The sequence below is a fragment of the Python bivittatus genome, unplaced genomic scaffold (assembly GCF_059951505.1).
Source record: "Python bivittatus isolate LINGU-HERP-01145 unplaced genomic scaffold, Pbiv_v1 ctg000980_np1212, whole genome shotgun sequence".
NCBI lineage: Eukaryota > Metazoa > Chordata > Lepidosauria > Squamata > Pythonidae > Python > Python bivittatus.
This window is the reverse complement of record NW_028277125.1, coordinates 2867552-2891873: the sequence shown is the minus strand read 5'-3', so window position 1 is coordinate 2891873 and position 24322 is coordinate 2867552. Positions and strand designations below refer to the sequence as shown.

Genomic DNA, 24322 nt, shown 5'->3' with positions numbered 1-24322 from the left:
CAGTTCCCAGAATTTACAGCTGACACAGTTGTTCAAATCCTGGGGCTCAGTCCAGCACATCTGGAGGATGCCAGGTTGAGAGGGCTTCTTCCTCCTCCCACAGCGCACTACCGAGGGACAAAGATTGCAGACCCCCAAGGTGAACTCTACACTCCAGCGGAGGGAAATCCGCCTTCCCTTTCTAGACCATTTTCCAGGTGTTCACTGCTGCTCCTGCAGGCCATTCAAGGCTTGAGGGCAAAAACTCCAGTAATCATGGTTAGCAGATGCTGCTTTTATATTTATATCAAAAACGACAGTATAACTGTCATAATTATGGAAGTCACTGCTTCCGATAATTATATTCGGTAGAACACAAATAGCATTTATAGTGAACACTGTCACTGATAAATAAATAACTAATAAATACCTCAGTACCAAGTCCAGGTGAACTCACCCTCCCAGTGAGACCGGCAGAGAGACTCCACATTTCCTGATAGGCCTCAGAGCAAGGGGACAAAACAACATGGCTCTGCCCGAAAGAGCTTCCATTGTTAATTTCTAAGTCGTGCCACTGGACCTGTCATGGTCCCGTTCACGATATTTCTGGGGCTCGGCCTTCCTGAGTAAGCAGCCACAGGGGAACTGGACAGAAGGCAGAAGGTTCCACGTTCCAGGGCTGAAGGGACTCGGGTTGGTGAAAAGGCTTTTTTAATGTGTGGGAGATCGGAACTCCACTTCTGCCTTCCCATGCAGTCAGGCAATACCAATTTATGCCTTTTGCCTCTCGGGAGCTTAATGCCAGTCAGAATGTGGGCTGCTTCGGCGCTCTGTCCAGTTGGAGGCAAGGATTCACTTACTAAAAAAACAGAACCCCTACGGACTGCTAAGGGAGGATAGCACATTTGACAGGGAAATCTATCTGCACCTAAATCTGTCCCAGGACACTTTGAATTACTCATTTAATTCTGGGCCTCTAAAAAATCTGCTGAAAAGCTAAGGGGAAGGTGTTCTGTGCTACTGGTCGGGGGAAGAGGGGATCTGTTGCTGTACTTCAAGTTAGGGATTAGCCTTTTCAGAATTCGTTATCTATGTTCCAGATGTCACCAGCGAGGGCATTTGCAGCTCCCTGGATGGTCCAAGTCAACAGAGCAAGCTGATTCCTGAACAGGACTTCATCAAAAGCACTTGGATCACTCTTCAGAAGACTGACGTGTTCTAGCAATGCCTGGACGGTGTGAGAGCCGGAGCCCAAGAAGATATGCCGGAAGGGAGTATCCTTTGGGGAGACATATGGGGAGAGAAACTGGTACTCCACCTGCAAAGAAAGGCAGCGTTTTAAGGTGGCGTTTCTCAACCTTCTCAACTTTTAAGATGTGCGGACCTCAACTCCCAAAATTCCCCAGCCAGCTGTGCTGGCTGGGGAATTCTGGGAGTTGAAGTCCACACATCTTAAAGTTGACAAGGTTAAGAAATACTTGTTTAAAGCGATCAACATCAATGGCAAAGTATAAACCTGATCTTAACGAGGAACCAGTAATCCATATGAAAAATGGACAAAACTGGTTGGCAGCTTTTTAGAGTGGGAAAACGTTTGAGGCTTTTCTAGATATATGCCCAGAATTTTCTGCCAATAGTAAGGTTTTCATCCAAATGAGCCTCCTCTCCTAAAGCAACCTGTTTGTGCACCAAGGTGCCACTGGAAGCTTTATTCTGTCGCACACACCACTATGGGGAGGGTTGGCAATGTACAAGAGGACTGTGGCCTGTTATACCCATGTCCCACTATCTTCCTAGGCATGCCCACCTGCCAACTCTCTACTCTGTTTTTAGGCAATGAGCAAAACCTTTTGGTTGCAAATGGTTAGATTCCTCCCAGGTTTTCCCCCTGCCACCATCAGATCTCAATTTACAGCTTATTTTAAAAACCCGGGAAGAAATTTTATGCAGAATTTCCACTCCAGTCTTCTGATCACATTTCAGCTGCAAGACCTGAAGTCTGCCGGATTAAGTTAACAAAAACATTAAAGCAGACCGCCTGCTTTTTGATTGCTCTTCTGCAGACAAGTTTTGGGGCAGTATTTCTTCCTGTGATACACATGGACACCCTCAAAACATTCACAGTGCATCACAGAAAGACGCTTAAGGCGAGAGGGTAGCAGGGAGGGTAGCCAGGCACTGAAAGTTCAGCTCATGCGGCAACAGACTTTTCGCCTTGTTCCGTTTACTGGCCAGGAGGGAGAGACCACAGGAGCCCATCCAGGCCAATCATTCTCATTTACAACGCAGACTGCCGCTGGGCTCAGCGACGACTGTCCACTGCAAACTATCTGGGTTGTGCTTCTTCAGTCGGACAGAACCAGCCTTAGGGAGGGAAACAAAGAAAATGATAAAGGCTCACTTTCATAAGCCGGTCATTCAGGACACGGGAAGCATCCTTGTCGTTAAGATCAGTGTTTTTAACATCTAGGCTCAGACTGGCTGTCGCACGAGTAAAATCTCCACGGGCCCCAAGCAGCCACTGAAGGTCCAAACCCTTTTTCTGCAGGAGAGCAGAAACAGAACCTTGAGGTTAGCAACACAGACACGTGACGGGACTGCCTAGCAGTTATTCCAGGCTTGTTTTGGTTTTGCCAGGCATTAATAACGGGGCCTTGAAGTTCAGGAAACCAGGACCATTATTGGCATTCCAGACATTGAGCCACGTGACTCAGCTAAACCGTTGTGTTACGGTGTCAAGCAGCCTTGATTCCTGCAGCGCCTTGACCTTTCAACAGAGCCTAAATATCTGGTAGCATAAGCTCTTTTCACTGTAGCCCAAACTGCCTTTAAACGCCACTAAGGTACACAAGAGCATTTTCTGGTGACTCCCCCTTTTCTACAAACGGCTCCTCCCTTGGTGCTGCTGTATCTTCTGCTCTCCCCCCGGAACGTAAAGAGCCAGTGGCAAGCCTTGCTACAGTGCGTGGCCTCCTCTCACGTCCTTACCCGCATGTCCCTCTGGTAAGGGAGCAGGCCCATCACAAAGCCGTGCACGCGACTGTCGTAGCTCTTGTAGTCCAGGTACAGTTCGCGGTCGTGCGTCAACCTGAGGGCCATCCGGCCGGCTACTTCAGCAGCCGTGCGCATCGCGTTCTCCAGCTGGCTGAGAGAATTGCCAAAGGCGTGGAGCAGGTTGTTCAGATTGTCCTGTGATGTGCCGAAATAGGGGTAGGGGTAGGAGCTTCCACCCTGCAAGGCAGAAGCAAAACTGTGAGCATTCCACGCACAGGGGTCTTTTCTATGCCCTGCCTCCCCTCCATTTTGTCTCAGCAAGTTCTTGACTAGCAAAAGATTGTTGAGAGAAAATATGGGCTTGTGAGCGGAGGAGCATCACGGAGAAGCCCCCTGCTTTTCTGCTGCTACCTCAGTCCTTACAAGCAAGCATGTTTTCAACAGTCAAGGCACACAAAGCTTTCAAGCTTCTGGCGAAGATACGTCCCATCTTCTGGCAGGATCCACAACACAGAAATTACCTGATCTCCATTCCGATGAAAAGGCCACCCTCCCCTGTAATTTCCCTCCTCTCCAGGACTTTAAGTTGTTGTTTTACCTACTGGCACTGTTATGGCCAGCCTTATACTGGCAGCCCGCAGGAGTGATCTGTTATCTATTGATCAGAAGGTGTTCTGACCACCACCCCATTTCCTATATTCAATTAAGCCACTGAGTAAAGCCAGGGAAGATGTATTCTCCTCGTTCCAATAAAAATTTAGCATTTTTCTCCCAGAACGTTCGATGTCTATGTACACAGAAAAGGTTTAAAATATACATTCGCTGCTAGACCACACTCATGAAGCACCTGGAAAAACACTGGAGGCTTCTGACTGAATTCATTTACAATACTGTACAAAGAATCTGCCCTCACCACCATCCAACAGACTTTTCAAAGGGGTGTTTTTGCAAACTATCAGGCAAGGCACAAATATACACCATCATGGAGGGTTGGGCCTCCAGGCAAGCTCAAAATAAAACGACACTCAGCTATTGGGCAGCTGAGAGACAAGTGGGAAGAGAAATGACGAGCTGATTAATTTCTGCAAGCACCATACTCCCCAAATGGTTGATCTACCCAAGATAACAGATACAAATGTCAGCATAAATCTGAAAAAGTTGAAGAGAACTTGGAAATACCTCTGACTGGTTTCAACAAACACTGTAAAGACTTGAGAAATGGGAAGATAGCAAGTCTGGGAAGCTTCTCTGACTTATTTACGGTTTTCTTGGGTAGATCACATCCTGTTTTTTGGTGGTCCTGGAGGGTTCCTGACGCTCTCTGAGCCTGGTTTTATCTGACAGATCTTTCATTACCAGGCTAAATAACATCATCAGTACATCAACTGGAAGTGAGGCTTGGTAGATGACAACCAAGCTCAAAGAGCATCAGGAACCCAATCCTGAGTAACACAGATTTTCTGCTTAGGCTATGCCCTTACCTATTATCTTCCCATAGACTTGTCCTCAAAGAGCTTACTAGATGGAGAGGGAGCAGACTCCCCACAAGCCGAATCCCTCAGTGTGGGAATGTCCACACTGACCTGCGATTTGATGCCCGGCAAGAGCCCTAGTTCCGAAAGCAGCTTGCACCCTCAGAATGCGAACATGGGCTGTTGAAAAGCTACTGCGCCGAAGAGCTAGGATGGAACTCACGTTGTTGAAGCTGAAGGAGATGGCTGGGATTCCCGAATACGCGGTGAATGTCCTGGCCGTGTCATCTACCTGAAATGGAACTCTGGGGGGGAGGGGGGGTAGAAAAAACTTTTCAGCCATTGCTTTTAGAACGATGGGATCAGAACTCCACCAATATGCACCAACAACTGTGTTGCAATCAAGAAAGCACACAAAATCATGACTCCTGGGGCCATGCAGTTTTAGATTTAAGCTTTTGACTACCTATACTGTATTCCAGCGCATCCTAGCAATCCGATACCATTTCAGGGCCAGGGCTGCTGAATACATAAGATTTTTCAATATTATTATTTCTCGTGGGCAGGAGAAAGTGCTCATTTCACGCTAAGCGTGCCCCTTGATCCTTTTGCAAATTCACTGTTCTGAAAAAGACACTACAGAATTCACACACTCTTTGATGAGCGGGCAGTGCTTTTTTTATGTGAAAAAGCTCTTCCTCCACAGTAGACCTTGTAATAGAGGCCACATCCACGTGAGAATGAGCTACAGGAACAGTCCTTTTGACACCTGCTGAGTCTGAATGTTGAACAGTGCCTAGAATATGTTCAGGACAGAATCGGGCTTTAAGGAAGACATAGGAAATTTTAGGACTTCCACCTCACATTTGGACAGAAGAGACGACACAGTGGGTGGGGCAATGGCGCAACCTCATAGATGTGGGCAAAGCCAAGAAGTCTGGAGGTGTTCTCTTGTGGGGGAAAAGGTTATGTTTAAAGTCTGACTATCAATTAGTTTTGGGCTGCTTCTTGGAGCTGTGAGCTGCAAAGCAGGAGTCCTATCAGGCTGAAAACAGAAACAGGGAGAGCAAATGTTTACTTACTCTTTGCTTGCCAAAGTGGTACGAAGACTGAATGACAGCAGCTTGACCTAGAGAAAGACACAATGAGTATCCCATCAGACTCTTTTCAGACTAGGGATAACCCATAGCCCCCTGGGGAGATCCAACTGTCTGTGGCTCAGTTCAAATCCCACTCCCTTGCCTGAGACTTTCCTTCTGGCTCTTCTGCTGTTGCAGACCTTAAATCAGAAGGCACCAGATGTTCAACAGCACGGCACAGGGAGGATGAAGCGTATACAGAGGAGGCCAAGGGACCAACAGCACATCTTGCTTTTGTTCCTGAGAGGCACCACTGGTGCCTGGCTCGCTTATTACTTCATTTTTCTAGAAAACAGCCCAACAGGCTAGTTCTACTCACATCTGTGACTGCTTCTTCCAGGAGCTTTTTCAACATGGGGCTGGAAGAGAACCGGAATTCCTTTGATCCTGTGGGATGGAACGAGAAGTTTTAGGTCAAGATACTCTGAGGTCCCAGAAGTCATACTAAACAGATTTGCCAATTTCAGACCAAAGATCTGAGACGTTGCTGAAATCCTAGATCTCCTATGGCTTGAGATCCAGCTACCTAATTCTCACATGGGATGTTCTGCTCAGCCTCCAGCCTCGATTATTTAATTTATTTATTTATTTATTTTCAGAATTGTATGCCGCCCATCTCCCCTAACGGGTGACTCTGGGCGGCTCACAATAATAAAAAAGAAAAAACACAGGTCTCTCCAAACATGGATACAATCTATAAATAATTAAAAAACCTATATTAAAAATGCCCTAAAAACCTCCTATGATTTTAGCCCTAAAAAACCTGTAAGATGCTGGGGGGGGGGGAACAACCCATCACCCCACCAGCCATCTCCACAGGTGCGGGCCCCCCTCTGGCCCTCAGGCCTTCTGAAAGAGCCAGGATTTGATCCCTTTCCTGAAGGCCACGAGGGAGGGGGCACACCGCACCTCAGGAGGCAGGATGCTCCATAGGGTGGGCGCTGCAACCTCTCTGCCTAGACCCCACCAATCGAAATTTCTTGACTGGTGGGGTCTGCAACCTGCCCCTTCTGCTGGACCGAGTATATTATAGTCCTTTAAGCAGCTGCCCTTTTAGGGACAAATGGAAACTAGGTTGTGCTCTGCTGGACAGTCAGAGCAAAACCATTGCATGATTACAGCAGAAGCCCTTGAAGGATTTCAACCTTCAAGCCCCTTTCTTTCCCGTGTGTAAGGTCTCTCCAGAGGGACCAAGATTTGGAACAAGAGCTAATATTTTCTTCTCCAGTGCACTCTGGCCCCATAGTAACTGCATTTCAGCAAGTCAGCCATGGCAGCAAAGGAAGACCAAGCACAAAATGTTCTCCCTACATGGCATTCAACTAAGCACGGGGCCCGAGAGAGCACAACTGGAATGCTGAGAGTGTTAGGGGCACTCGCAGAGAACGGAGAACGGACTTGCTTGCTGCCATTTCTCCGTTCTTGCTTTTCAAGCCATCAGGCCGTCAGATATTTTGCATGATTCAAACCTTTACTTAGCATCATGGAAACTTACCTGAAACGGCTCCATCCAGGTTGATATAAGCAAACGCTTTCAAGTGCAGGGAGGCAGCGTAGCCCTGAGATGGTTAAAAAAAAAAAAAAAAAGTGGGACTTGTAAACTATTCTACAAGCGTATCCTGAAATGGACCATAAAAGTATTTTAAATTTGAATTTAAAAAAAAAACAACTCTTACCTCTAACCATTCTGTGGCACCAACAGCTCCGAATTCTCCAGCGCTCCAACTGGCAAAGACGATGCTCCGGTGGGGTTTGTAGCCATCTGAAAAGTGTAGAAGAAACAGCTATTCTGTTCAGCTCTGCCCCCAAAAAACAATAGACTTATTTCCTGTTGTTGCATTCTCTCAAAAGCCTTACCGGTTTTCACCATCTCAGAGAGGACGTAGGCCAGCTCCAGTAACAGGGCTGTACCAACTCCGGACTTCACTGTTCCAGTTACCCAGGCATCGCGCTGAGCTCCAATCACGATATACCGATCTAGAAGAGAAAGCAGCTAACTGAATCCCAAAAATGCTATGATGCAGCTGTAACGTGGGGAGGGCTGCTAGGACAGGAAGCTCCTAGAACAGTGTTTCTCAACCTCAGCAACTTTTAAGCTATGTGGACTTCAACTCCCAGAATTCCCCAGCCAGCCATGCTGGCTAGGGAATTCTGGGAGTTAAAGTCCACACTTTTTTAAAACTACAGTAATACCTCGGTTCATGAACGCTTCTGTTCACGAACAATTCAGTTCACGAACAGCATCGTTCGCAAAATTTTGCTTCCTTTCACAAACTCCGCATTGGGTGACGAACAGGATCTGCAGCCATTTTCCCTGCTATGACACGTGGTCGTGGCTTCCTGTAGGGAGGGGGGCTCTCCCTCCAAACAATAACCACCTCCCCACCCGCCTTCCTGTCTCCACGCCAGAAGTCGCCTCAAGCAAGGTTAGTGTTCTCTCTCTTCATACTGTACTATACTGTACTTTGTTTCATATTTTTGTGGTTTAAAAAAAAAATACACGTGGTTCAGAACAGATTAACCGTATTTACATTGAACCTTATGGGAAAATTTGATTCGGTTCACGACCATTTCAGTTCACGACCAGTCATGGAACGAATTAAGTTCGTGAACCGAGGTACCACTGTACTTATTTCTCCCTTTAATGGGAAAATGTACAGAGATCCATTTTTGCTAGTCAGCTTCAGTTTAGCCCTTAGAAGTGTCGTCTCTGAAACGTGAAACCCCATTATTTAGGACAGCTTACTGCTGTTTCCTACTTGATGTAAAAGTGCTACTGTGTTATTGTCTTATCTGATTAAGATCTCAAGGAAAAAAGGGCCTTTAGCAGCCCCTTCTCTTGATGGCTGCAGCCTTAGGGATCAGATTTGAAGCACCCACTGCAAGTCAGTTACTTCAAAGTAAATCATGGGGGGGGAGCAACAACAAAAAAAATCAGAGCTCCATCAAGGAGTGACAATAGCCACTGCTTGCAATGAGACACCCAGAAGGCCAAGGGCTCTCATGTTCCAGAGGACAGGAAACAGAAGAAAAGTTTTAAGTTACAGAAGGGCAGATCTCCATTGAGTTTTAGAAAAAGTTTCCTAACAGTAAAAGCAATTGACAGTAGAACTAGGTTACTGAAAGGGGTGAAGGCTTTCCATCACATCACGGGGTACATTCAAGGACGGGCTGAACAGCCAGCTTTGGGGGATGCTTTGATCTGGGGTTCCTGCCCTGAAACTCAGTGGCTTCAATGGCCTCTTCCGACTATAAGATTCAAAGGACCAAAAAGTACACCAAGCACGCGGTAATCAGGCTGAAGCTTTTTTCCAACTCCGTGGCCCAAGGAGCAATGTTTACCTGGTTCCACAAAACCTTTCACCACACCAAAAATGTTCAGGATTTTCTTCTCCACAAGGAGGTTGTCGACTTTGAGCCTCACGCTGGTTCCGGCTGGAGATGTAGCACACTTGCGAAAGACTGTGTTTTGCCAGGTTGATGGACAGTCCGACCCATTCATAACACTGAAAGCAGGACCAGAACTAGTTATTCCACATATCTAGATGCACTTCTCAACATAATGTCATGTGCCCAGGCATCTGCAGAATAATTACGATACCAAGTTTCTATCTCTTGTTCCTTCAAGGAACAGAGGGGTCAGCAGACATATTTTCAACTTTGTAAGACAGCAGGCAGAGACTTTGAGTACTTAAAGCATTAATGCTTGCTTATATGGAAGGTCTTAACATTTACATTTGATGCCTCTTTTGTGAAGAACATGTAGCAATACTACAGATATACCTAATATTGTAGAAGTTACTACAGAAGAAACTACCTAGTACTTTCCAGTGAGGCTTTTATCCTAGAACTGTTCTGAACCTATCCCTTATGGACGGAAGCCTGGAACAGTTCTACAATGTCTTTGGACTAGGAGCGCAACAAGCATTTTTCCTGTGAACGAGAGCAACTTGATACAACAGAGAGATGCCTCTTCTGCTACCAAGATGTGAGGAAATGACTCTCTGGGGATCTCCACCGAATAAACACAGCCGCCACAATTCAGCTTTCACTCCTTTCAAGTCTTATTATCAGGCTACTCACTTCTGCTGCAGTTAGTGAAATGACCGCTGCAGGAGCAATCGTCCATCTCAATTCCCTCTTCCTTAAACTGTACACCTCCCCCTGCCCCAGACACGCAATACAAAGGAAAACATAAGCCCCTTCTGCCCTCCTTCTTCACCTCCTCCCTTTTGGAGAAGCAAAGGGAACACAGAAGTATGATGGAGGCCAAGACTCAGTCCAAGAAGCTATTTGTGAGAGCCCTTAAAAAGACAATGGTATTTTGGGGGTCTCAGTAAAGGGCAGCAGGGGATTTTTAGGGGATTTTCTTTTTTTAACCACTGTGAGGTGGGAGGACAATTTTTATCATTTTTCATCTATAAAATGGTGACCGTTGTGCTGCGCCTGTATCTGGTGGTAAGACGTTTGCCTGACACCAACACAAATTTACACTATGGAATTTCTTTATGGGCTTAATTTTCTTGTTCTGGCTCATATGCATATCTTCAGAGAGGAAGAGGGCTGACAGAAAATGATCTAAACAATGAAGCCTTAGGGTTCTTGGTACCAGCAACAATCAAGCCTGCTTAAAAGGAGTTTGAAAACTGGTGGAGAATTACCTTGATAATTTTCGGGCAGCTGAGCTTGAAATACTCTGGACAGGGATGCGTGGAAGGGCCGAAGACTGAACGGGGGGGAACTGAGTGTGGTTGAAAGAAGGGAATCCAGGAGTATAAGGGTCACCAGTACCAAGATGAACCTACGAGACAAGACCCAAGAATTACATAAACAGAGAAGCATTGCAAAAGCAATAAACAGAACATCGGGCGTTTCCTTCCAAAAAGGCTTTCACTACATTGAGACTGTCACAGCCTTGAGATTTCTACTCTAAAAGACTTGATACTCAAAAGAAGAGAGATGGAAAAAGAGGAAAAAGCAGACAGAGCCGCTAATTCTAAGACAACCAGCTAGGATGAGAACAGCTGGAACAGCCTGGTGGACTGGCAGCTGCTGGCAAGATGACAAGTGAGCAACCAAGCAACTGGTGTCTCAGCAGAATACGTAACCCTGCCTTTCCCCTTGCGCCCCTCCTGCAGCCTGTTGGAGGAGCCAATACTAGGCACCTGCTTTTCTCAACAGACTCCCAAAGCATCCTTAAAAAGAAGCAGAAAAGTTCACCGATGGAGAACTATCAAAACTCACGTGTCCAAACTGGGCGATATTTTCTCCAAGGTCCTTGTAGTCAACAGGATCTGGATAGATTAACACTCCTACAGCACCTTGCACCTTGGCATTGGCCACCTAGGAGGAGACATTTGGCGTTTTTACTGACAACATCTGCAAAAGCAGCCAAGTGGCACACAGAAGAGACAAGTTAAGCAGCCTCTCTTTGCACAAGTTCTCCAGGGACCCCTGAACTCTATGCGGCTCCATTCAATCGTGCTCCCTAGTTCTACAAGTGCAGCAGATCTGCCCAAAAGCTAGCAGGTTTGCATTTTTTTCTGATCTAGGAAAGTCAAAACAGAGATAGGAAAAGCACTTGAGGGGCCAGGTAGGTGTAAGTCGGCTTACCTATGAAGAGTTAACCTTATTGGCATTGTATTTTCATCATATTTTGAACAATTCACACCACACATACATTATATGCCATTCCTTGAGAAAGAATCTTTATAAAGTTTCTTTCTGTGTTCTTTACCAAAGGCTACCAAGCAAATCAGCAGCTGCGTGATAAAAAAAAGGGTTGTTCTCCACCATGGTCTTGTTAACAAACAGGAAGCAGCAGCTAAGTGTTTACCAACTATTGTCACGGTGGAGAAATGTGCCAAGTGCACAGTCCAGGGATCAACGCTTTTCAATCCATTCCACCAATCTGGATTTTGGCACAAGAGAAGAGGGGCATAACCCAAAGACGGCATGGAAAGCCTGCCACGCACATCTGGGATTCTTTCTGCCCCTCGCTCATTGCTCCACTCCGGGTGACATGACTGGGCAACTGAGAATGGCACTGTTGTCGCCAACTATTTGAACTGTTACCCAACTGCTCTTGCCACGTCTTTTCTTATTTTTATGCTCTGTTCGTGTTTTGGGGGAATTGCACATTTTTCACTGCTCGCGGCATATCATAAAATAATTTTACCTTCTCAGCAAAAGAAATACGCCCAGCTCGCACAACGATCACCGTGCCATTCATACCGATACTCTGCTCTAGAAGTACTTTGAAATCTTCTTTACGGCCATAATTGGCATAAACCGGTTTGCCCTAGAATGGAGAAGGTTGGTCAGCCAAGAGAGCTCCATCAAGCAGCCTAAGAGAAAACTTCAGTCAATATCTGAGGTGAACCTTAGCAGGTAGGCACAGAGGCTGGCTTGTGTTCCGCACCCAGTTTCTCTAGATGCAGGAGGAATCCTTGGAGAAATTATCAAAACAGTACTCTAATCTTGCCCAGGACAACTACATTTCCCCAAGCTCTACTTCACTGGAAAGAGATACACTATAGCATGAAACTTTTTAAATCATCTTTGATGGTACCAAGCTCCCAAGGTGGGAAGAATGAAGCTACTGAGGTCTGGATTTTTATGCACCAGTACAAGCCAAGAAAACTTACCGAAACCTCTGCATTTTCACCATAGGCTACAAAAGCACTGGGCGTCTCCAGAACAGTTTTTCCAGGGTCGTCCAAAGAAACTACATTTGAAGAACTAAGACACAAGAACGTGGCCGTTACTGCAAGTTTCAGAATGGCATTTTAAAATATTTATTATTTCAATTTATATGGCTGCCCATCTAAAATACACAACTCTGGGTGGCTTACAACATTGAAAAACTATGTGAAAGAACAAAAAGCAATGTGAAAATCATACAAGACAATCAGCAGCCGAGGCACAGGTAGTCCGCAGCTACGACAGCAATTGGGACTGGAAGTGCCATTGCTAAGCGACCAGGTCGTAAAGCACGTCACATGACTGTATTGCTTAGCGATGGTAGTTCTAGCTGCCCTCGTTAAGCAAGGACCTCACGTGACCATGACTTCCACACTGACTTTACTTGTGGGAAGCCGGCAGTGAACGTTGGAAATCGTGATCGTGTGACTACAGCTCACTGCAACGTTGTAATCATGAGCCAGGCATCCGGATCCCAATCACACGACTATGGGGGACACTGCGACAGCCAGAACTCTGAGGATCCATCTTAAGTCCCATTAGTTCAGCACCATCACAAGTTTCAACAGTCACTGAACGAGTAGTCGTAACCTGAGGACCACCTATATAAGAAACCAACTTCAATATTATCACTGTATAGGCCCTACCACACATCCGGATTTCCAAGCCGAGTGACAGGACCATATCTTTAAAGCCTTGTGAAAGGCCAGCAGGGCCGAGGCCAATCTGATTGCTGATGGGGGGGAGGTGGAATAATGTTTCAAAGGGCAGGTGCCACTACTGAAAAAGCTCCCTTCCTGGCCCTTGCCGAATGGCTTTCATTATGTACGAGCCCTATTTCATTTCTTATGTTTTCTCACAGTTTTTACTTTTTTGCTTCCTAAGCAGAGAAAAGTCCGCTACTGAAAGACAGAACAACTTCCACTGGCTTTCGATTTGCACTAACTGCTCTTTGAAAATCTGGGAAAAACACCTTCCTCAAGCAAGAGCCTGGGCTGCATCCACACAACACCTAAACCAGAAATCATGGTCAATTTACTACAGCTGTGTTCATACCCCATCCTGTGACAAAACAAATAGGTCAAATTGAGAGTTAACATTATGGCCTGTTTTATACAGTGTGCTTAGAGGTGTCATTTTAATGTGTCACATCAACCTATCCTAAACCAGTATTTTTTAAACTTGGCAACTTTAAGATGTGTGGACCAACTCCCAGAATTCCCCAGCCAGCATCAATCCCCTCTGCTCCCATAGAAGGTTGAGTATAGCCCTAAACAGTAATACAGAAAAAGCACGTGCCTTTTCCCTAAATGTTTATTTTTTTCATGAGACTTGCTCACTAGGTTGGCAATCCAAATTACAACCTTACCGAGTGCTAATGAAACTAGCAAAAAGGAACATGTCCCTGAAAGTCTTGAGGAACCGCTCCTACCTGCCTTTGGCTTGGAGACGGACATAGTGCTCGTCGCTCCAGACCTTGTCCAGCTTGTATCTGTCAAACTGTTGGTGAATATAATCGGCCAGCATTTCATCCTCTGTACTGCCAGCCTCGTGGCTGCTGGAGGAGACTCTCCTAAAACAGAAAAGCCAAGGAGTCAAGCCACTCCATGAAGCCAGACGCAGCTGCCAACGTGCTAAAATCTTCTGCTGCATCAGAAGCATTTCAAGGGGCTTTCTGGAAAAACTTACCGGATTGTGTCTTGGAAAGTTGCACTGCTTAGCTTCTCGTTCAATTTCCTTTTAAGGTCACCCCAATACAGCACAGGCTCTGATGGTACATCTGTTTCAGTGTAGTCAGATGAAGATGAATAGGACGCCCCATCGCTTGATGATCCAGCACCATTGTTACACGTCGCCACTGGCTGCATCCGTGCACGGAAACTTATGTAGCCAAACAAAAATCCTGTTGATGGAGATCAGTTGGAGGATGCCAGCATTTACTAGCAAATATATAACACTGAAAACAACAGCACAATTCTATTGATCACTCCATTGTTGTTATTTCAAAATGCTATTATGACAAGTAGTCCTCACTTAACTATGGTCATTGAGACCAGAATTTCCGTCCCTAAGCGCGAAGTCACATGACCATGCTGCTTAGCGATGGAAATTCTGGCACTTCCAGTTACCACTGTTAAGCGAACCATACAATGTCATTAAGTACAATGTCGAGTGGTCGCCATTTGCAACCTCCTGCCAGCTTCCCTGTTGACTTTGCTTGTAGGAAGCCAGCAAAGAAGGTTGCAAGGATTATCATGTGACCACGAGACGCTGGAACTGTTATAAGTGTGAGCCAGTTCTGAGCACATGACTGCAGGGACGCTATGACCATCTTAAGTACGATGACTGGTGGTAAGTACCATTTGTTGAGCACCGTCATAAATTCGGAATGGTCACTGAATGAATGGTCATTAAGCGAGGACCACCTGTATATGAAAAAGGTAGGAGTTTCACTGGGCAAAGTTCAACTTGTTCTTTAAATCAGTTCTTTATCCATCCTAAATACCAGTCAACTAGAGACTGCAAAGGATCCTGCTCCTATAGGAATAGAGCACTCTGGTAGCTTCTTAAGAACACACTGGAAACCAAGACACAGTCATATGACACAATCAAGTAATTTCATTCTGAAATGTCTGATAATCTGACTCAGCCTCCAATTTGGCTGGCTGGGTAAGAGCCAGACAACCTTAAAAGGAATTTCTGGTTTGCACAGAATCATAGAGTTGGAAGGAACTTTTGAGGCCATAGTCTAACCTTCTACTCAGGGCAGGAATTCAAATTAAAGTATTTTAGACAGATGGCTGATCAGCCTGTTTCAGCAAACATCCAACGAAAGGGAGCCCAGCCCCACTTTGGATCGTTGGTTCTACTCTCAAATTGCTCCTATTTTTCTAATGTTCAACTATAATCTGCCTTCCTGTAATTTCAATCAGTGTTTCAGTATCTGCACCCTGGAACAAGACAGAATGGGTCCTGACCTCCTCCTATGCAATATCCTTTCAAGTACTCAAAATAGCTACCATATTTTCCCCTTCAATCTTCTCTTCACAAAGTCAAACCTACCCAGCTTCTCCAATTTGTCCTTGTAAAGCCTAATTTCTAGTTCCCTAATCATCTGAACCTGTTCCAATTTCAATGTATCCTTTTTTAAGGATGCTGTCCAAAACTGGACTCAGTACCAAAGCAGAAATGGAACAATTATCTCCTGTGATTTGCACATTATATTTCTGTTGATGAATCCTAACACTACATTTGCGCTTTTTGCAGCCACACCACACTGCTGGCTCATATTCAGTTTCAAATTAACTATTATGCCAATATCTTTTTCACAAATGCCATTACTAAGTGTTCTGCCCCCTCCTGTCCCTGTGCATTGGTTTTTTTGTTTCCCAAGTAAAGGATTATGCACTCATACCCTATTACATTTCATTCTGTCACTTTCAGAAGCAGTCTCAGGTATCAAGACTTTTAAATTTTATTTACGCCTTCTAGGATATTAACTATCCCACCCAATTCTGTGTCATCCATAAATCCGATAAGTATTCTCTTCATCTTTTTCACCAGAGCCGTTATTTATTTTTTTTAAAAAAAGAAACCTGCATGGCAATGTTAAAAAGCTTTTCAGCACACAACCTTGCCTCTTTTCATCTTACCTATTAGAAGAAGCAGGGCCGCCCCTGCACACACACACCAGAGGTGCCGACTCTTTCGCGGTCTGACTTCCTGGGGCTGAAGATGATCTATCATTCCATTTTCACCTCCTTCTTCTTCAGCCGACAGTTTCATTTCCACGTGGCTGCTGTCACCATCTGGCTGTCGAGCCAAACTGAAGCGAGTGTAGGAGAGGGGCTCTCCTCCAAACTAGACAGAGAAGATTTGATTGGGTAAGAATGAGAGAAGCTGTGCTTTCTTGTATAGAATGGTACGATCCCAGCTGAGCAGAAAGGCCTGTTGACTTTTAATTCCACTAACTCCACTGGCAGTTCCCCTGGCAATTACTGAATATGTTGCAATGGAACAACATGCAGAAGTGAAGCAACTTGCTTCAAGAATAAGCTCTAAATACGGTACCTTTCTAGTGAATGTGGGCAGGGGAGCTGAACAGAACAGCTTTAATTTATAGACCGGAGACTTTGGCTAATAGCTCATAAAAGATCATGAAACTGGGTGGTAAAATTTGCCCAGCTATTCAGATCAGCAAGAGAGGTCCTTCTGAAGATGCATGCGCTATCAGAGGTTTAACACACTGGTACATGCACTCCCTAAGAGAGATGCACCTGGCCCCCCATTTCAGAATTTAAGAAACAAGTAAACAGACATTTCTTCCCTCAAGGTTTTAATTTTAAAGCTTGATTTTTATTTGGACTTTAGTCGTACCACTATTTTGCTTTTTTTTTTTTTTTGTGCCCTCAAGTCAGTGTTGACTCCTGGCGACTGCCTGGACAAATCCCTGCAGTTCTGCTTACATCTGTATTTTCTCCATGGATGTAAGCCACCTGAATGGTCAAGTATAAGTAAATTAAAACACTTGTAAGACATTTATTGAAGTGCTAGGCAAGACTCTACAATGAAATACATCTGGAGATCCATACATGTAATCATCTGAGGCTGAGGATTTATACATGGAAAGGCAAAGATATGATGGTTAGGAAAAGATGGGAGGAACTGCGAAAACTGTAACCAGTTAAAGAATAGAGGACATGTTGTTTTCTAGAAGTTGGGAAGCACAACTGCTAATGTTCCCCACTACTGCCCCTGGAGGCTGTAGCTGCTGAAAGTTTTAATTCAACCCCATTAAACTGAATAAAATAAAGCAGGCAAACTTCTGGAAAGCTACAGGTTCCATATTCCTGTTTTGGAACTTCAAGTATATTCGACCACTTGCCTGAGTACTGCAAACAAGAAGGCTTCCACCAGTGAATGGGCTGTGAGAAGCAGAATAGATGACTCTCATTGTCCTAGGTCAACCTCTGCTAACCCTCCGTGCGAGACTCGGAAAGAATGAAGTCCCCTTCGGTTTCCAAAGCAGAAAGGGGATTTGGGAGAGGGGCCAGGCAGCACTCCAGGCCTCTTCTACCAGGTTCACTGGGCTTCTCTGTTAGCTAGCTATGAAGGTGCCTTGTTTCCCCCAGGGCCAGCAGAGAAGCTGAGTGAGCTAGCAAGCAACCCTTCCGTTCCACCGTATATCGTGTTAGAGGCACAGGAGCCGAAGCAGCTCTTTCCTAAACGCTCAGCACTGAAATCCAGCTAGCAGTAAGTCAGAAATTGCCTCTCTCCTCTCCTTTGTGCCTAGGGCACCCCTCAAGGGCTAGCTAATGACAGCCAGTGTGGTCTAACGTGCTCTTAGCTAGCTTCTTGCAGAAGCGAAAAACAGGCACTCAAAATTTGCTGGTTAGCCAATAACTATTAACAGGCCATCTTTACAGCATGCCAATTAGTAAACCAAATTATAGCCAACTGAAAATGAAGGGATTAGAGGTAGTCCTCGAGTTACGATGGCAATTGGGACTGGAATATCAGTTGCTAAGTAATGCGGTCATAAAGTGCAACACCACCTGACCGCATCACTTAGCGACAGTAATCCCTGCAGTCCCTGTGGCTGTTGTTAAGTGAGGATTATGGGTCACTAAGCGAGCACCTCCTTGCAACTTCCTGCCGGCTCCCAACAACCAGAGTTAGTGGGGAAGCCAGCAGGAAGTTGCAAGTCCCAGGTGGTTTGCAAGCAGTCAGGTAAGTGTCTGCTGCAGGGTGGGGGGTGCGCAGGTGGCTGGGGAGGCACAGTGTGAGTGCAGCTGGGTTTGGGGTGGCCACTGCTTGGTGGGGGAGGTGCAGCACAGCTTGGGGAAGGTGCACGAGGGTGTGGGGGTAGCTGGAGAAGGATCCACAGGTGGGTTTACCCAAGTGACTTGTGATCTTCCCTGCCAGTTTCCCCATTGATTTGCTTGTGGGAAGCCGGCAGGGAAGGTCGCAAATTGCAATCACGTGACCATGGGACGCCGCAACCGCTTTAAGTGTGAGTCAGTTGCCAAGCGCCCAGATAGCAATCATGTGACCGGGGGGGGGTGCTGGGACAGCTAGAACTTTGAGGACTGGTGGTAACCACCACTCATTCAGTGCTGTCAAAACTTAAGTCATTGAATGAGTGGTGGTTAACAGAGGACTACCTGTGTATAGCAGTGGTCTGAAAATGGATGATGGATGGGGCTAAACTGCATAACAACAGGAAGCAATTGCTGTATTCTAGTATTTCCTGGCATATTTATTCTTATAAATATAACATCCTTACCACGTTAAATATTGCTCTCCTGGCATGATCCATAATTCCAGGTATTTCTTCAGCTACTTAACTGGAACCTAGAAGTCAGAAAATATATCAACTAAGCAATGTTTCATTGGCACTACAACGACTAATTTACAAAGGTACAGCCACCAGGTATCTAGAAATTATTATAATTTGTTTAATAATGTAATTTCGTTTGATTGTTGTAAGCTGCCCTGAGTTGTTGAGAGTTGGGCAGCATACAAGTATATATTATTAGAACAGGGTATCTCAGTTTAAAGCCAACAACTGCTATCACCCATAGAGCCTCTGCAACCACCCCAGTCTGCTACTGCAGTACTGTATTTATTGTATATATAATTATACTAGATATAATTATACTAGATAGATGGATGGATGGATGTATGTGAGTCAGTTTGGTGTACAGGTAGTCCTTGCTTAACAACCACAATAGGGACCAGAAAATTAGTTGTTAAGCTAATTTCTAAAATTAGACCCAATTTTATGACCCTTTTTACGACGGTCATTAAGCAAATCCCATGGTCATTAAGCAACTCGTTTCCCCAATGGACATTTTTTGCCAGAATTCACTTACTGGCCACATGACTCACTTAATGACCACAGTGATTCGTTTAACTGTCATAAAAGGTCACAAATCACAATCACGTGACCACGGGGGTGGGGGTGTGATGGTCATAAGTGCGAGTACAGGTCATAAGTCGTAACTTTGAACAGTCGTTAAATGAATGGTTGTTAAGCAAGGACTACCTGTAGTGATTCAGGCTAGAAAGCGGGACACCATGAGTTCTAGTTCCACCTAGGCACAAAGCCAGGTGGGTGACCTTGGGCCTCTCTCTCTCAGCTCTAGGAAGGAGGCAATGGCAAATCACTTCTGAAAAACCTTGCCAAGAAAACTGCAGGGACGGGTCTGGCCAGTCTCCAAGAATCAGACATAACTGAACAGATTAGATAGACAGATATTGATGCAGCTACTTCTAATAATGGGGTTTCCAGGCAACAGCTAATCTTCATTATAGCGGTTAGGCTTATTGACATTCTACTAAGAAGAAACCGGCAACTGCCAGAAAGACAACCCTTCTGCAGCCAGCACCACCCTCTCACCTCAAGAGTTGTTGCAGAATACAAAACCCAACCCACAGAATTAGTCAAAATGTTAATGGTGCCAACATTGTGCCTTTCTTGTACTTTGTGACTGAGCTCTGCAACCAAATGTGCTTACTGGAAGGACTGGGCAGCCTAGACATTAGGTTCCAAGTGCCTTGTGTAGTGGAGATGACCTTCAGCAAAATCTACATTTAGAAATGATTATAACTGCATTCCCCATTGTAATTGTATGCAGACTTGCAAGCTGAGGAGCTGAAGTCCAAACACACACAGGCTTTTATTTCCTAGACACTGTTCTAGACAGAAAATGTATCAAAATCAACATCGTATAGGCTTGGGAGAAATTCTGAGGATTAAAAGATCTAGACAAAAGCAAGATTCAGCACTAGAAATAGAGCAACTGAGAACTGAATCCCCTCCCGTTTCCCATTTCCTCTGGTTTTTCCTGATATCAGCATTTCAAGGCATACAGCCAGCTAAGAACTATCAAGATGATAAGAAGGCCATAAACTGCTTTTAAGTTGCAGTGATATTATCTGTTGGTGCACACTAAACACCAGCAATTAGGTCCCTTTGCTTTTCCTTTTCTTGATGCTTAGTAGACTGTGATATATTAAAATATCAATGTTAGTATACCTTACTGCAGTATACCAAACTGCAGGCTTTCTCTACTTGATTTAACTTGCTTTATTTTTGGTCAATGGTTTCACCATAAGCTGTCCACTACAGGGGGAAAAAAAAAACAGCTTGAACCAACCATTATTTGAGGGGGGGGGAACCCTTCTGACTTTACCTCTTTCCAATTTTCTTAGATCAGTTTATTATTTCCAGCTATGTCTGCCTACATTTTAAGCAACAAGAATTTGACCTTCAGCCAGCTCCGCATAAGTTACACAAACTGCTGCCTTTTATACAGGCTAAACAGCACTGACGACCCGTGCATCAAATTGCCCAACTTAGATTCCCAACTGGGGATTCCAAATGTTCCTACTTCAGCCCCTTATTTCTTTCAAACACGTCAGTCGAGCCCTGAACCAGGGAGCTACAACTAAATGCAAGGTTCAAGTTACTTCCACGGTTACTCTTGCTTAAGAAAAAACAGCTATTTAAACACATTTACATGTTTAAGATCAATGTAATGACAATATGTTATAGTTAAACAAGAAGCAACTCTCAAGTTACAGGCAATAATAGAAATATTAATCTTTGGCAACCTCAGGGCCTGTACATGCACTGGCTAGAACAAGAAAACTGGATGTTTTGTGGCCAGTTTCGGCTGCTATGCAAGAGATATGAAGCAAATCAAACCCCGCCTTTCAGCAGAAGGCCAATGAGGCTTCCAGAAGGTAGGAACTGATACGTTACTTGGCGAATTTAACAGAGAAATAGCATGGAACATACTGACTGTTCCGTAACATATTTCTGGGATGATGAGGGAAGAGGCAAACCTCAAGAGTCCTTCAGGTTTATATTTGCTTACTAGAGTACATTAAAAGAATTCATACATTTTTATAGGGTCTTTCCCAATGATTCTGAATAAGTAACAAATGTAAAATTATTGCTTTCAGAGGAAGCAGTAAACTAGGTTTTTCTATTTCCTTTTGACATTAGCTAACATAATAAACCATATTTGCATTTATATAAAGAAAACAAGCTTTCACGGATCACTGCCAGCCTGTCAAAAATTGTCCTTGATGATGCTGAAATTTTTTTGCATACAGGTCAACATATGCTGAAAAGAACTCATTACCACTTGAACACAGTACTGATGTTTTGAAAGTAAAAATGTCTGATAACAAGGTCCACTGTAGTTGCACTATTCAAGTACTTCATATTTATAAAGGTATTACAGAAGTTGGCTTAGTCTGAGAGTTTAAAGTATTACTGCAACAATCATAAGAGTTAATCTTCAGCTGATAAGCAAGTATATAACAGTTTGAAAACTTTCAGGATACAAAAAGGAACATATCAGAGAGAACCCTATGCATTTCAAAATATTAAAATAGTCTTCAATATTTTTAAGCCCCTCCAAGAGTCTTTCCCACGTACATTAAGGCTTTAATCTGCTCAATACAAGCCCCCAAATTATGGACTGGTATTTGAGAAGAGCAGTCTGACAGAAACGACAGGAGATGAACAAGTTTAGCTGATATTTATTCAATTTTCCTAAATTCAAACATGAAACTGCTAATCTAACAAAATTATTTACAATTCTTTAAGAACAAATCCATTTATACATGCAGGGCTTCCCATTATTCTTTGTTTTAATGTAAAAAAATACAAAAATAAGTATTTAACTGTATTTATTTGTCCCTATACTATTTTATATACTTTTATTTGTGCCTATTGTTTTTAATATAAAAAGCAGCACAACATCCTGTAAATAAATAAAACTTGATTATTGTATTAGAGACAAGAAGGCATAATATTTAGTAGCATGTTTATCTAAGCATATATTTGTATATGTGTATAAACATACGTGCTACTTCCTCCATATGTTCTTAGATAATTTGCACCCAATTGGTAAGATTGATGGAATGCAAATTTCCATAAAGGAGAGCGATAAATTGAGGGTCCCATGTAGAGATCTACTTGAGTTTAAGTGAAAAGTCAGCCCTACAATGGGTTAGGGTTTGCAACTCCACAAACGTTAGGCTTACACTTAACTCTATTTTCCATTTAAGTGTTATCAAGTGTAAAGTGATGCATATAGGGGAAAATATCATCTCCCATGTGCAGTTAGCAATGATTAAGTTAGCAATGATTAGGAAAGGAAAATTAAGGTTGTGATGGACAATTCAAGGGTTGACTCAGGAAGCAGCCGTAGGAAAAGGCAAGCAACATGATGGAAAGAATGAGGAAAGGAATAAAACTAGAATGGCTATTTATATAAATGTACTGTATGATACACTAGACAGTGTACTATACTTATAAAAGAGAGGCTGTCTAGGAGGTTCATAGCTTTAACAATTCCTAAAACATCTTTTTTCTTTCTTTCACAAGGAAATGTACATAGGCACACTGAGAAACTTCCTAACGGAATTATAACCAAGAACAAAACCCTCCACTCTGATTAGAAACCACCCAGCCTTAAAAAGCGCTGCAACATTAAAAACAGAGGCTGGGCGCAGCATGCTAACAGTGCGGCTTCCCGGGCTTGGCCAACCATCACAGCTCCAAAGCCCGGCCGATGGGAATGTATTCAGTCAAGCAGCCGCCCGTGGCTGTAACTCATCTGCGGCAACCACCAAAACCTGGCGCGGACCCCAAGAGCGGCTCCGAGACCCCGCCGCTGCCCAGCAAGCATCCCCGGCCAGCCGTAAAGCCCGGCCGTGACCGGCTCCCAGGACGAGCACCGGGCGCTCCTTCGCACGCGAGCAGAGGACAAAGGGCCCGCCGCGCGCTGCCGGAGCCCGACCTCGCGGGGCTCGAGAGGAGCGGACAGCGCCCGAGGCCACCGGGGGCCTCGCCCGCCGCAGCCGCTCTTCCGCGGCACGGGCGGGAAGGCTGCGGCCGGCCAAGCAGCTCGGCGCCGGCTGCAGCCCGCCAGGCCGCCCAACGTGCGGCCGGAAAGGCGCCGCCGGCGTCCGCTGCCCTGCTCGGCTGTGCCGCAAAGCCCGCCACGCCAGGCGCCCCCCGGCGGCTCCTCAGCGGGAGGAGGAAGGAGCGCAGCCGGCGACGTCCCCCGCGGCCGGGCCACGTGCGCCCAGACGCACCACGCTGCGGCACCCGCGCCAGGCCCGCCCTGCTTCTGCCCCTGCTCGTCGCCGCGCAGTCCGCGGCCGGGGGCTGCCCGCCCGTCGTCAAGATGGCCTCCCGGGCCACATGGCACAGGCCGCCCGGGGCTTCCCCCGGTCCGGGCACAGCCTCCCGCCGTCCAGCCCGCGGGAAGGCGCTCTCCGGGCGCGCGGGGCACGCCTGCGCGGCGCCGTCCCGAAAAAGGATGCGGCTTGCACGCCTGCAACCAGCCCCCCCGCCCGCCCGCCAGCGGCGGTTCACCTTGCCCAGGCCGGCTCTTCCCCGCGAAGGACAGAGTCCCCGCTCGCGCGGCACGTGACAGCGAAGGCCCCGCCCACCCGCCAGCCAGCCCCGCCCTGTCTTTGCCTGACCTCACCGGCGAGCAAAAGACAGAACAGCGCTCCGCAGCTTCTCTCCATCCGCTGCCCGCGGTCAGCTCCGTTCGGCTATATAACCGGCAGCGCCGACCAATCACAGCGCCGTCTCTCGCCTCTCGCCGGTTGGTGGAAGCAGCCGCGCCCCTCCTCCCGCGCAAGGCGGTCTCCAGGCGGGAGGGGCGGGACTCCCAGGATTGGCAGGCGGCCGAGCTATCGGTCGCTATGGCAGGGGGCGATGGGAGGGTTGTCCGAAATCGAGAGGCTGCTTTAGATCTAATGAATCCTATTCAGCAATACAACGTCAGAATGCGAAACAGCCACCCACTGGGCACGGCCGCAGCGTGTCTGGGGGGGCGCGGAGGGACCCAGACGAGGCAGGAAACGGGGGACGCAAATCTTTCCGCCGCCCGGCCTAGGAGCCTCGCTCACTAGAAAACCCGGCGATCCCGCCTCCGTCTTCATTGGCATTGCCGTCGGCCAGTCAGGAAGCGGGAGAGGGCGGGAGAAAGCCCTTGA

At 45.9% G+C, this 24322-nt stretch overlaps 1 protein-coding gene across 3 annotated transcripts; it reads right to left on the bottom strand.

The window, feature by feature from the left end:
* Positions 1-273: 273 nt before the first annotated feature.
* TFRC (transferrin receptor) lies at positions 274-23906 on the bottom strand. 3 transcript variants are annotated; one of them, XM_088131640.1, is made up of 19 exons: positions 23801-23906; positions 18573-18640; positions 15940-16147; positions 13976-14189; positions 13719-13859; positions 12232-12325; positions 11763-11885; positions 10829-10927; positions 10246-10385; positions 8927-9090; positions 7442-7561; positions 7261-7346; positions 7080-7143; positions 5904-5971; positions 5528-5574; positions 4669-4750; positions 2968-3210; positions 2381-2521; positions 274-1297 (listed from the first exon to the last, which is right to left on the bottom strand). In XM_088131640.1, the coding sequence occupies exons 2-19, from the start codon at positions 18603-18605 to the stop codon at positions 1055-1057; spliced, it is 2310 nt and encodes a 769-aa protein (XP_087987766.1). In that variant the 5' UTR covers positions 18606-18640; positions 23801-23906; the 3' UTR covers positions 274-1054. The 3 variants fall into 3 exon arrangements, with proteins under 3 accessions (XP_087987766.1, XP_087987767.1, XP_087987769.1); XM_088131641.1 differs by having other exon boundaries at positions 23806-23894; XM_088131643.1 differs by lacking the exon at positions 23801-23906 and adding an exon at positions 23691-23764.
* Between the last annotated feature and the right edge of the window lie 416 nt (positions 23907-24322).

Coding starts and splice junctions, on each gene's coding strand:
- TFRC (XM_088131640.1), bottom strand. CDS start 18,605: ATGGATCATGCCAGGAGAGCAATATTTAACGTG. Junction 10,386..10,828: donor ATATCGCCCAGTTTGGACAC/GTGAGTTTTGAT, acceptor CTTGTCTCGTAG/GTTCATCTTGGTACTGGTGA. Junction 7,347..7,441: donor CTCTGAGATGGTGAAAACCG/GTAAGGCTTTTG, acceptor TACACTTTTCAG/ATGGCTACAAACCCCACCGG.